We start from the raw sequence: 12,042 nt of genomic DNA on the forward strand, positions 1-12,042 counted from the left end.
TTCAGGTTGAATTGGGCCTCATTAGGATTGATAACATCTAAAGTTTCAGTCTTATAGGTCAATTCTACAACATACAATGCTTAACAAGCTCCAGAAAAAAGTTGCTTTATTAAGAAATGTATTTAAAAAAAAAATAATTGCAATCTACAAAATGTTTGGTTTAATATGAAGTAGAATATCCAGTGCAAGCTACGGTAAGAATTGTAAAAAATGCAATTCAAGAAGAAGAAAAAAAACAGTAACACCCAAAAAGAGCAGAAGATTTTAACAAATTTCTGTGTTTTAAAATATTAAGTTTTTGTCATGAAGAATTTAGCTTTTTTCAGATTATAAGTACCTTAACTTGTTCCTCAGAAAATTTCAGTCCAGGATACCACAGAATGAAATCTTTACACTTTCAAAATGACAAATGATACATTTCTTCATACCACATTTCCTACCAAAAAGTGAAACTGAGAAAAATGCATTTGAAGTTTCAACTTTAGGTTTCTTTCTTTTCTACGAGTCCAAGGTAGGCAAAATTCACCTGGAGCATTGTTAGCACCTTCATCCGAGACTTCATTGTACCCCTGGCAATAGCTACCAGTTTGTGACGTTTGTAGGCAAGCTAACTTTTGTAGCAGGCATTCCTTGACAGATAAACTAGCAAGAACTAAAAGGCAAATCATACCAAGGAAGAGCAGCAAAGCAGGATTATGATCTGAAGTGGAAGATACTGTGAAAGGGTGTTAGCGAAGATGGCACAATATCACATCACCGGGCAGGACCAATCGTAAACCCCGTTGTGGGTCTCAACCAATAAGATTGCTCATACCAAATTTTCAGGATTTTTTCTGTTTGGATGTAAAGGGTTCTCCTCAATGATACTTTTAAACTTTGAAAGCCTCTATGGGCTAAATCTGGAGTCAAGTAAACTTCCGCAAACCACGTTATCCAATGAGGGTGAGATGTTCTCACTATGCTAAACAAGCATAGTGCACTGAGCTCTTGCCGTGCAGCCTCTCCGGAGTTTGCCCGTGCAGGGTTTGCGGCCAGGCCCGCACCTTTTACCGGTGGCCGGGCTGCTGTGTGCGCCGCGCCGCCATGGAGAGGCTTCTCTGGTGGCGTTCCTGGGAACTAAGCCGTGCGGGAGCCAATGGGAGCTTCGTTCCTTGAAACTATAATGCGCACCAGCCAATGGGAGCCTGTCCATTGGATTTCTGCTACAGCGATGACTCAACGCTAGTGATTCCCCGGGCTCTGACAGTCGGCGTCCCCACTACCTGTGGACGTCCGTCTGCCGAGAGCTCTGGCCCCGAACTCCTGCGACTACGGGTAGCGGCGTGAGCTCGTCCGACCAGTGACGACTCCGCTCGCCATTACCCCTTTGGCTCTCAGGTCGGCGAGCGCTGCGGGCACACTGTGTCCACGGCTCGCTTGACCGCAGTGTCTTGTTGGGGACCCCTGGTACTCAATAAACGCTGCTGGATACCGGGATCATCGTTGTTGGCATGGCGTTGGCCTAACCCGGCGCGGCGATCACCCTCGCTGGTAGCCGTCAGCCGCGCGGTGGGACGGGCATCGGATTCCCCTTTGAGCACCAGATTGATCTCTGGACGTGGAAGGTACGTGATCGGCCCTCCTTTTACTCCCACAGTGTTTACAGGTAATTTTAAAATGACTTTGTGCAGAAGATGTGTGACAACAAGGTTGGGCAGTAGCGAACGCAGTCAGCGCAGTCACGATACGCGAGTTTCAGTTTTGAGGCCTCATCAGCGCAAACCTGCAAGTGTGTGTTATTGAAAAAAAAGGCAGTAACACTGTGTTCTATATTCCCTCTGCGAGTCACCATTTCGTGCGAGAAAATGAATGCAACGGCTGTTGAGCCCGAGATAACAATAATATTGTAAATATGCATGTTCTTCGATTTGAGTCCTTGACGCCAGCTTTACATGAAAGTGTGCGTCCCATATTCGCAACGTCTCGTTTTTAACTTTTAAAATGACGGTTTCCAATGTTAGGACATATTAGACGTTTAGGAAGATGGGAAGAGTTAGGCATGTCGGATGTGCAATGTAAAGCATGATAGTTTTGTGTTTCGTTTTATGCGGAAAGATGAAAACCACAAAGTATTGCTAATTGAAAGCAATATTATTTTGTTCTGTCACAAACTACTTGTGAGCCGAAAACAGGATTGCTAGAATGGCGAGGAATGCTTTAAAGTACTTGTCAGTCAATTTTTCAACTACCTCACTGCATCAATGGAAAGATCAAATGAAAATCATGTCATCCTGAATGTACCACACCATTTGTCTTTTGCACAGTGGACTGCGGCATTTTTGCGTCAATTTCTGGTCGATCTTTTGTTCTCGAGGCCGAGAATATTGAAGAGAACCACACTCACAAAGGCTGACATGACAAGCACACAGTTACCACGTCGCCTACTCCGTACCTCGCCGTAACCGCTGGTAGTACTACACTGTAAGATGGCAATTGCACAAACGCACGGCTTCCACTTGCAATCCTTGGCCCCGTCACGTTCTTGCACGTGCGCAGACGTTCGCCGAACTATTGCCTAATCTTTGCCAAACTTTCCTTCAAAAGTTTGGCATTTGTCGAACTTTGCCAAATCTGAAGTTCGGCAGATTCGGTCCATCACTTATAAAAACTAAACAAGATGAACACAGAACCAGGAAACAGGTACTGGGTGTGCGAAACTGCCTTCTTCAACTCTTTTCGTGTAGAACACTCGTGTAGTGGGACGGTCCAACTCACTTGTAGACTGCCCTCTTGTCCGCCTCCAGCTGGGCCTGTGCCTGGGCATCCGCCGAGGGCGGGGAGGCTGGGGAACGTGCGGGGGGTGGGGCCGCGCTGCCCTCCCCCGCCGAGCCCCCCTCCTCCTCCTCCTCGTCCGTGCAGTGGGCTGCCGGCAGGGAGGGGCACTCCTGGAAGGCCGGCATGCTCACTGCAGTGCTGCCCCGGGGGGACGGCTCCTGCATCCCTAGCACCTGCACAGGCGGGGAGGGTTTCGTTGGCCATACCCACAAGACACGACGGCGACAAGAAGGAACGACCGATTTCGAAGTGGTCGTGCTGGCTTGCAATGTGTTTTGCTATAGTCATTAACACCCTTAAGGGGCAGTAAAGTGGTTTTTAAGATTGTCTATTTAGGGTCATAACCCGATCTACGGGCCCTGCGCATTCTAAGCCCAAGATTACGTCGGCGCGTGGCCGATGTGCTTATCAAAAACGGAATCAAGGATGGCAAGACGCACCTTTCTCTGCGATTTGGTGCAGGAACCAGAGGGCACCGTCGGATGCGAGACGGCCAATTGCGAGCGCTCGCTTCCGGCGCGTGATTTGCACGCATTCAAAAATAGGTTCGCTGTCGGTCAGCAGTGAGCACCCCCGCCACGCGGAAAGCGAGCGCTTGCGATTGTCTCACGTCCGACTTTGACCTCCGGTTTCCGCGCCAAATTGCAGAAGAAGGGGTGCATCGCGACCCTGTGGTTTCGTTTTTGGTAGAGAGATTGGCCACACATCTATGTAATCGTAGTTTTCTTTTAGAACGCTCAAAGCTTGTAGATCTAGCTACGAGCATAAGTAAACAATCTCGGAAACCATTTTGGTGCCCTTTTAAAAAAAACGCTGGCTGTACCTTATTATGTCCATTCTTCTTGTTTTGTGATTCGTTCTTGGCCGCCAATGCCGCAATCTCGTTGGCTGAGGAGTGATAATGAGATGTTCAGGATTCGCCACACCCGGTGTATCCCAAGCCGTGAATGACTATAGACGCTTTCGCATTTCTCGTTGGTGTCCAGCCCTTTTTCTTTCACCGTGGCACTCCCGAACATAAATGAAGAGGTACGCTGCGCCTCGCTTTGTTTTCCTTTTGTTCTGCGTTGTACACGTCCCTTCGAAACAAGAACAAAAGCTCGTCCCTTCTTAATTTTGGAACAAGTTCCAGTGGTTCGAAAGGAAAGCATTCTTGTTACAGCTCTAAGGTTGAAGCATGTCATTGCATTAATGTCGCATTTGCATATTTTAATGAAAGTGGTGCTGGATGATCCGCAAATAAAATAAAGCAAGCAAAAATATCCTCGTCGAACTGAGTGTCGTGTTCCCATGATTGAATTTGTTCCAGGCCCTTGTTTTCGACTATCTCTTGGACATTTCCCCATCCCTTAAAGTCGGAGGTTGAAATAGACAACAAAAAAAACTTTCAGCCTTTCCACTCTGGTGAAGAAGGAAGACCAGCGAAGCTGTACTATGATGGGACGACCCCAAGGACGACTCTTCGATGACCTCAAGGACGATTTCTTGGACGACCTCAAAGATGACTTCTTGGACGACCTCAAGGACGACGCCTAGAGGACGACGTCTAGGACGACCTCAAGGGCGACTTCTAGGACGACCTCAGGGACGACATCTAGGACAACCTCAAGGATGACGCCTAGGACGATCTCGGGGACGACATTTAGGACCACCTGTAGGACGACCTCTCGGACAACCTCAAGAACGACCTCAAGGACAACGTCTAGGACGACCTCAAGGACGACGCCTAGAGAAATTTAGCCTTTTTACTCTAGTGAAAACCAGAGTTGAAAGGTTGGAAAGGTTGCCGCCATCTATGAGCGAGGCCGGCAAGCCGATTGTCTGGTTGCCGCCGTCACTCATAGATGGTGGTAGCTGCCCAGAGTTTTGTGTCGACATTTGTTTGGTACTGGACATGATCCTGGGGAACCTAGCCCTTAGCAGCTCCACTGTAATGAAACTAAATACCTACTAAATTTGAGCAAAATTACATATAAACAAAAAAAAAAAGGAATGCTGTTTTTCTTGATAATGTAGTGTTTTAATGTTTTTCTTCTTGACAATGTAACGAGTTCCCGTTCCAGTTCTACCACAGTAAGATGGAATAGTAACATTCCTCTATTCTTAAAAAAAAAAAAAAAAGAATGCGTTCCAGGAACATCATTTCTTGGAACGCCGAGTCATACACTACTGGTTTTGTTCCATATTTTGAGCTCTTCTATTTTTCAACACCATTTTGTTGCTTCATCCCCATCCCATCGCTGTGCCCGACAGTAGTTTGCCCAAGGACCCACATGGTATTCCAAGTGCTCACGCTGTCCCCAAGGGGGGGAGGGGCAAGGCAGCAAAACAAGATCTGCCTCGAGTAAACATAAACACGCACATTTTTCTAAAGTTCTTACCTGAGAACACAAGCACTTTTTTAGAGCTCAGCTCTTAGGTACCCGTTTCGGCTTGAGCGGCGTCACCGTCGGCATAACCGTTACACATCAACGTCGGCGTCGCCGTAACCGTAACGCCTCGGCGTAACATGTCGGCGTGACGTGTCGGCATCGGGAGGGAGAAGGGGGAGGATGGAGGAGGAGGAGGAGAAAGGGGAGAAGAAGCACCGAGGAGGAAGAGTAGGGAGGAGGAGTAGCAGGGAGGATGAGGAGGGGTATACCCTCCCCTCAGTACCCTTCCCTCCTCCTCCTCAAGAGCTGCACTCTGATTCGGCGTTACTGGGAGTTGTAAACGGCTTTCATTTTTTCCCCATTCTTTTTAAAAATGAGGAAGAGATGTTGCCAACCGAAGCAAGTCAAATTTAGTAATATGAGAGAGTATCCCGCAAACACGTTTATGCGAACAAAAAATGTATTACCAGATGGAACTACAGTATGCTTTATAGTATGTTTATTAAGGCATTAGCTTTAGTACCCATATGACAGGGAAAAGCTGACGGCAACTGTCATCGACAAAACAGTGGAAAAGGAAGTGTGCCGCATAGAGAGGAGGAGAGTAGTGAAGGTCAAAGGCAAGAGGGAGGCGACGTCACAAAGCAGAAGGCAATGTGCGCGCGGGAAACCGGTGAACAGTGAAAGCAGCGTCAGGCAGCAGATGCCGCTGCTCAGCGTGCAAGGCAGACGAATGAGACAGAGGAGCGGAAGCAGCGCCTAGTTCGGCTGGCCGAAATGCGGCGTCAGAAACGGCAAGTCGACGCGTACTGCATGTGACAGAGGGTGGGGCAAAGCGGGCTTGGCAAGCTCGCTTCGCCGGAAAATATTGAAGCAAGATCCATCGGTGGTATTCACTGGCGGCCATAGCCGAGCTCGCTGCTGCTTTTGCACCACCAAGGAAAAGAGAGAGGAGGAAAGCTGCTTTTGTACCAATTTTGAGTGACGGGCAAATCTTCTGTAGTCTTCTATACTCCATGACAACTTTTCTTGGCAATGCAGTGGAAGGTACAGGCCCGCGTCCCCTCTCCCATTTTGAGTGTACGCAGGCTCTCCTCCTCCCCCATTTCCGGGGAGAGGAGGAGAGCCCGCGCACACTCAAAATGGGAGAGGGGACGCGGGCCTGTACCTTCCACTGCATTGCCAAGAAAAGTTGTCGCGGAGTATAGAGATAGAATAGCAACGTCTGGAAAAGTCTGGGACACAGAGAGGAGGGTTCCGGTGAGAAGAGTTTCTCCTTCCCCTCTTCTCTTGTGGTTGCTGGAGAGCTGACGGGGAAACTCCTCCTGAGCATGCGCTGTGAGAAGTCACCTCAAATATGGCGTCCAGTAAATACCACGTATTGGTGGATACTTATGAAATGTGTTCGCATGACCCTTGGGAAACACCACACATGTCCCCCTTTGGGAAATGCTAACGCTGACCCCGCAACGAAGCCAAAAAGAGGAAGCAAAAGATAGAGGAAGCAAAAAAGCCAAAAGAGAAAGCCATAACAGAAAAGTAAAGGGGTCAGCATTAGCATTTCCCAAAGGGGCATGTGTGTGGTGTTTCCCAAGGGTCATGATAATGCATTCCCTAAGGTCCACCAATGGATTTTCCTTTATTTTTATAACATTACGTCTGTAGCAAGTAAACATTTTTTTCGGTTTTCTTCCTTTCTCTTAGTACTGATTTTGCAACTACTATGCACATTCCCACAAAAAGGGTACATGAGGCTTCGTCAGACCAAAAGGATGGGACGGCAGAAATGGACCTCGAAAACGGGATTTCTGGTCACCCTAACTGTATGTAGTATGCACTGGTTGTATTCACCATGACTGGTGCAGTTCAAAATATGCTTCTCCATGACCAGGGTTCTGGATTTTCTGAGTTTATTTTTTGCCAAAAATTTTCAGTTTTTTTTTGTGCTTTCCTTTATTGCACACAAAATTTTGAATTTCTGACAAAATCCTGACATCATTGACCTAGGTTACCACAATCGCAAACAGTAATTAACAAGTTTAGTAAAGCAGCCTCTTCGAAGACACTGCAACAAGTTGTAAGTTGTAAATCCGAATCAGATATACTTTTACAGGCAAGAGATTTCCAGATTTTATCAGATTTATCCGGATATACAGACCCCTACCTATAACCAGAATGTAAGTATAAACATGGATTAACCTCTCATGTAATATAAAGTCAGGTATCATCAGCAACAAAAGTGTAACAAATGCACAACTCCCATGCCTTCAAAAAAAAAAAAAAATTGAAGTGCTTGTATATTACATGTATGTCACAAAACACAGAAAATTATTATATTTTTGATGCTGGGGACCAAGAAAAAAAAATTATATATTTCGGTGCAACATTTACATTGCAAAAAAGAGAAGCATATTTCGGAATCGCTCCTACCAAACTGAAAGTTTGTCTTGCGCTGTAAACATCCCACAAGTATTTTTTCGTTCTGCTTGAGGAAAGATTATTTTGTGAGATGTGTCCTATGAAGGCACTTCTAACATCGACGCCTAGGACATGTGCATGGCATTGTGCATGGCATTTTTGGGAGTTCAGTGTCCCTATAAAGCTTCCTTGTCAGCTGTGCAGATTACAATCGAGTAAAGGACGCACTTTCTCTAGAAGCTTTCATGCGCTATCTTGGTGAACAGAGGGGGCTAGGGGCCAATGCTCAAGACCTTTAATTTAGATTCTCAAAAGCGAGGGGACTTGGGCCTCAGAAGCTTTTTTTTAGGGCAAGTCTAGTTGAGCCTTTTCTATGTGGAGCGCAAGTTCGCCTGCTTCTTGCACAGGTGTGCGATGATGTCGGAACGCTGAGCTTTTATTAAGTGATTGAAAAATTAGTGGGTAGACCTCAAGGCATCCAGCATTGAGGTCTACCACTATTCCTCCAATCAAAGCCAATCAGACCTCAGCATCGTTCCGACGTCATCGCAACCTTTAAACAAGAAGCAGATGACTTTCTCTCTAGATAAGACCATGCCGTCAAAATGTTTTAAGTTTTTTTTAATTTCTAGAACACTAAATTGTACAAAAAAAAAGGAGGAGTAAAAGCTTCAAGGATTACCATGATAAACATATAGCGCTCAAGAAAGGGGAATGAAGAAATTTTCAAGAATGTGGAAACCTATGATTTGGGGAAGAACTGTTTTGCTCACTTACTGTGTTTCCCTGTTCTTAGGTGCTCACAATGGCAACACGTCTTACTTCCTTCCTGGAACTCCTTGTGTTTTATTTTATGCGATAGATGTCCCATGGAGTTTGTGCATGGCAGGCCACAAGCTGGTTAGTCTGTTTAATGTGAAATAACTATTTCATACTTCCTCAATAACTACAAGCGCAAACATGCCAATTGCAGGGAGAGGCAGTAACATAGCATATTCCCTCTCCAGGATCATAACCTGTATGTGTCTGTGACTCAAGAAAAGATGCCATGCATATCAGGCAGCTTTGAGTAATCACATGTAGCAGCTGTAGTGCACCAGCAAAATTGCACCTCTAGGGCAGGGACACTCAAGTTGCCATTTCAGACACTGACTTCTTGCAAACATGCCTACATGCTTTGCGCAACTTTATTTGCTTGCTTTAATTGTCTAACCAAAGCACAAAGGAAATGAAGCTGTTCAGACACACTTGAAAGACACTTCCTTCATTTTCTAATATACGACTTACACTTCTTGCTCCATATCTTGTTCTACATTTATAAAGCATGTTCTCTAATATGATTAAAAGAAAATGTATCTGACAAGTACTCACAAAACAGCGGCTCCGCGCGGATCACTGCTCAGCCGCTGACTCATCCGGGAATCCCATGCTCACTTGGCAGATCCCACACTTCCTGTTTTGCCCATGAACTGTTCGAGCAAGACACACCTGCGAAGAGTTGAAACAATACCACGGAGGGCTCGACGACGCCGGCCGTCCTTGGGAACGCTACGCGATGTACCAAAGCGGCGGTCCTCGATCACGACAAACTCGTGTGCCGATTCTCACGCTCACAATTTCAAAAAAGGACATCCGGACTTTTTTTTTTTCCGATTTTTTTTATTTTTTATTATGTGCTTTGTTAATTTAGACGTCGCCACACGACTCGAAATGCATATTTCAACAGAATTTGTGCTGCGCAGATGGCGAGAGCCACCTAAACAACTGATTAGAATCTTGAAACAGGTTTGCTGTGAAATCCTGTTTCGAATGAGAAATGAGCTTGGAGTGGAGAGCCGAGTTTTCAGTGAATCGACGTCGAGAACCGATTCAAATCTTGGCTCCATTAATTGTTTTTTGCAGGTCGATTCACGTGAAGGTGGGAGATACTTGCCCGTAGCAATTGCACACCGCAGAACCCAGCGAATTCTCGAACGCTTGTTGTGTACAAACACTCCGACACGTTGAGTTCGATGCGACGCCCCTTCCCCCGACGAATTTGCATGAACCGTCGCGGAGACACGTCCGTGATCACAGTCGTGATATCGCGATCTTTCCATCTCTACCAAACCGCCGTCTCCTGTGCAAAAACTAAACGCGGACTGCGAAGAGGAAGAAAAGAGGCGGCCGCGTTGAAAGGTTCCGACAGGACGGCGGGAAAGCAGCATCTGTCAATTTGCTCCGGTAAACTCCTCCTTTCGCCTGGAAGTTGCACGCTTCGCAGCGTCTGCGAACGGATATCTGCGGATCTCGGCCCGCAAAGCCCTCAGTTTTCGACGGATGAGCCGGCCGCGAGCATCGTGCGGAAGTTGAGAGGGGCATTTCGCGGCACGAGAGGTAATTCACTCGTTTGAGTGGCAGCTTACCAAGGTGTCAGTCTTCGTCAAAAATGGCGGCGCCAATTACAGAAAACTACAGCCCACCTCAGATTGACGCTTGTGACGTCACCGAGAGACTCGGCGGGGATGCAGACTTTGAGCGAACCAGCCCAAAAACCTTCCCTTATAACTTCACGACCACCCAAATATTAATTAAATTTATTTTATTTATCGTTTATAATGTATTTTTATTTCAATAATCTTTATATAAGGTGCGTTTTACAACTTCTTTTAGAATACATGAGTACGAAATCCCCCTTCCCGTTGCCGGCCATCGTAAGCACGTCCTCCGGGCAGAATTTGCTGTTTTTGACATGTAATGCGGTGTATCGAGTGGCGAAAGAATAATGTAGCAGGGCCGGAAACACTACCTATCCTACGGAATAGTGAAATGTATCGAGATATGTGGTCAATGCTAGTCGGAAAAGGGCAGTTTGCGGGGCGAAACGCACGTTTCCGCACAGAGGGGAGCGAAAGGGGCGTAGCATATCTCCGCAGTGGGCTGGGTAACGATTCGCGACTGACAGGAATTAATTCCTCGCTTTGCCCCCTTCGCCTTGGTGAATACGCCAGAGGAGGTGCATAGTCGCACCCGTAGGAGGGGGAATGTTTCCTATCAGGAGCGATGCTACTTTGAGCGGGCTACGAGATAAAAATTTCAGGCGCATAACAGCATTTTTCGCTTTGTTTGCTTTCTCTTTGCGGCTTTTTGGGCGTGTACCTTTCTGACGCGCTCGCGGAACACACTTCTTCGACTTGCGCGATTAACGAATCATTTTTGGTGGAATATTTTTGATGTTCGAGGAGGGATCTCGCTGGGCAGCCCGGTGATTTTCGCATGTGTAGTATTCCGTCTTTTCTCTCCGGTACCACACGCGGGCAGGAGTATGCAGTAAAAGTAGGATCCAAACTTCGCAAAAATTACTGCCCTATGGTTTCATACGGGTTTGATCTCCACCATCTGCGTTTTTTCTTCTTTTCAGTGCCTTGGTTTATTAAAACGTTAAAACTTCAATTTTTTTAACATTTAATAGAGCACATAAAATGGACATTTCCTCAACGGGTAAAATTCATTAATAATAATAATAATTTTTATCTGCACGAGAAAGTTTGCCCGCTCACTCAGCGACGCGCAAGGCTAGACAGAAACTGGACAGAAAGGTTAGTACCCTTAGTACCTTACGCATGTGCTATCTAACCTCGGGGTGTACCAGGGGTGCTTACCTCAAGACTGCTTAGGGGTGTTTTTTAGGGGTTTATTCCCTCCCCCCCAGATTCGGTGTTTTTCGGTGTCAAGTTCTGGGGTCAGAAAAACAATCGAAGTTTATCGGGACTTATTTGTTTCAAAAAATAAGACACAGGTCTCCCGACCTGTGTCTAAATACATAGAAAAAACGTAATTGTGCCCTAAAAAAAAAAAAAAAAAAAAAAAAAGGATGTGGTTTTAAGGAATGAAACAGCCTCACGGACAGGTGCGGGTTCTATTTAGTTTTGACATTAAGTAAAAGTGTAAACACAAATTTTCATCCCGCGTAGCTTGGCTTTTCTAAGTCATGGACAGCTCCAGTGATTTCCCTACACACACCCTAAGTAAAGGGGGAGGGGGGGGGGGGTGTACTCTCTCTTGTTTTTCTGAAGGCACCCTTTTACTGTGACACCGACACGACCCCCTAAAAATTTAGCCCCCCCCCCCCCCCCCCCCCCCAATTTCTGGAAAATCGGTTTCACCAATTTTGATAAATCCGTTTCAGGGGCTAATTATCGGTGTATGATCGGTATTTACCGAAAACACGGAACCCTATCAACTAGCCACACTCCCGATTTTTTAAGGTTACTTTGCGTCACATTACACTGCGATTTTAGGCTGGCAATTATCAAAGTGTTGGGACGTGATAAAATACAAGTTTGCAAACCCACTGTGAGTCAAACTTTTTTTTTTTTCCTTAAAAGGACACTTGAAACTTTTGTGTGTGTGTGTGCTACATAAGAGACACACGTCATAAAACAAATTTTCCCAGATT

General features: G+C 46.1%; 1 protein-coding gene across 2 annotated transcripts in view; it reads right to left on the minus strand.

Annotated features, from left to right (window-relative positions):
• Window positions 1–10,078, minus strand: part of LOC8035653 (homeobox protein PKNOX2) — a 33,841-nt gene extending 23,763 nt beyond the window's left edge. Inside the window, exons 1-3 of one of the 2 annotated variants that reach the window (XM_029993317.4) lie at window positions 10,010–10,078; window positions 8,976–9,092; window positions 2,755–2,987 (exon numbers count right to left, since the gene is read on the minus strand). In XM_029993317.4, the coding sequence (XP_029849177.1) occupies window positions 2,755–2,978 (224 nt within the window). In that variant the 5' untranslated portion in view covers window positions 2,979–2,987; window positions 8,976–9,092; window positions 10,010–10,078. The other variant, XM_040501069.2, reaches the window with a different exon arrangement.
• Between the last annotated feature and the right edge of the window lie 1,964 nt (window positions 10,079–12,042).

Source organism: Ixodes scapularis, unplaced genomic scaffold (assembly GCF_016920785.2).
Source record: "Ixodes scapularis isolate PalLabHiFi unplaced genomic scaffold, ASM1692078v2 PGA_scaffold0__279_contigs__length_252992795, whole genome shotgun sequence".
In the NCBI taxonomy this organism is placed as follows: domain Eukaryota; kingdom Metazoa; phylum Arthropoda; class Arachnida; order Ixodida; family Ixodidae; genus Ixodes; species Ixodes scapularis.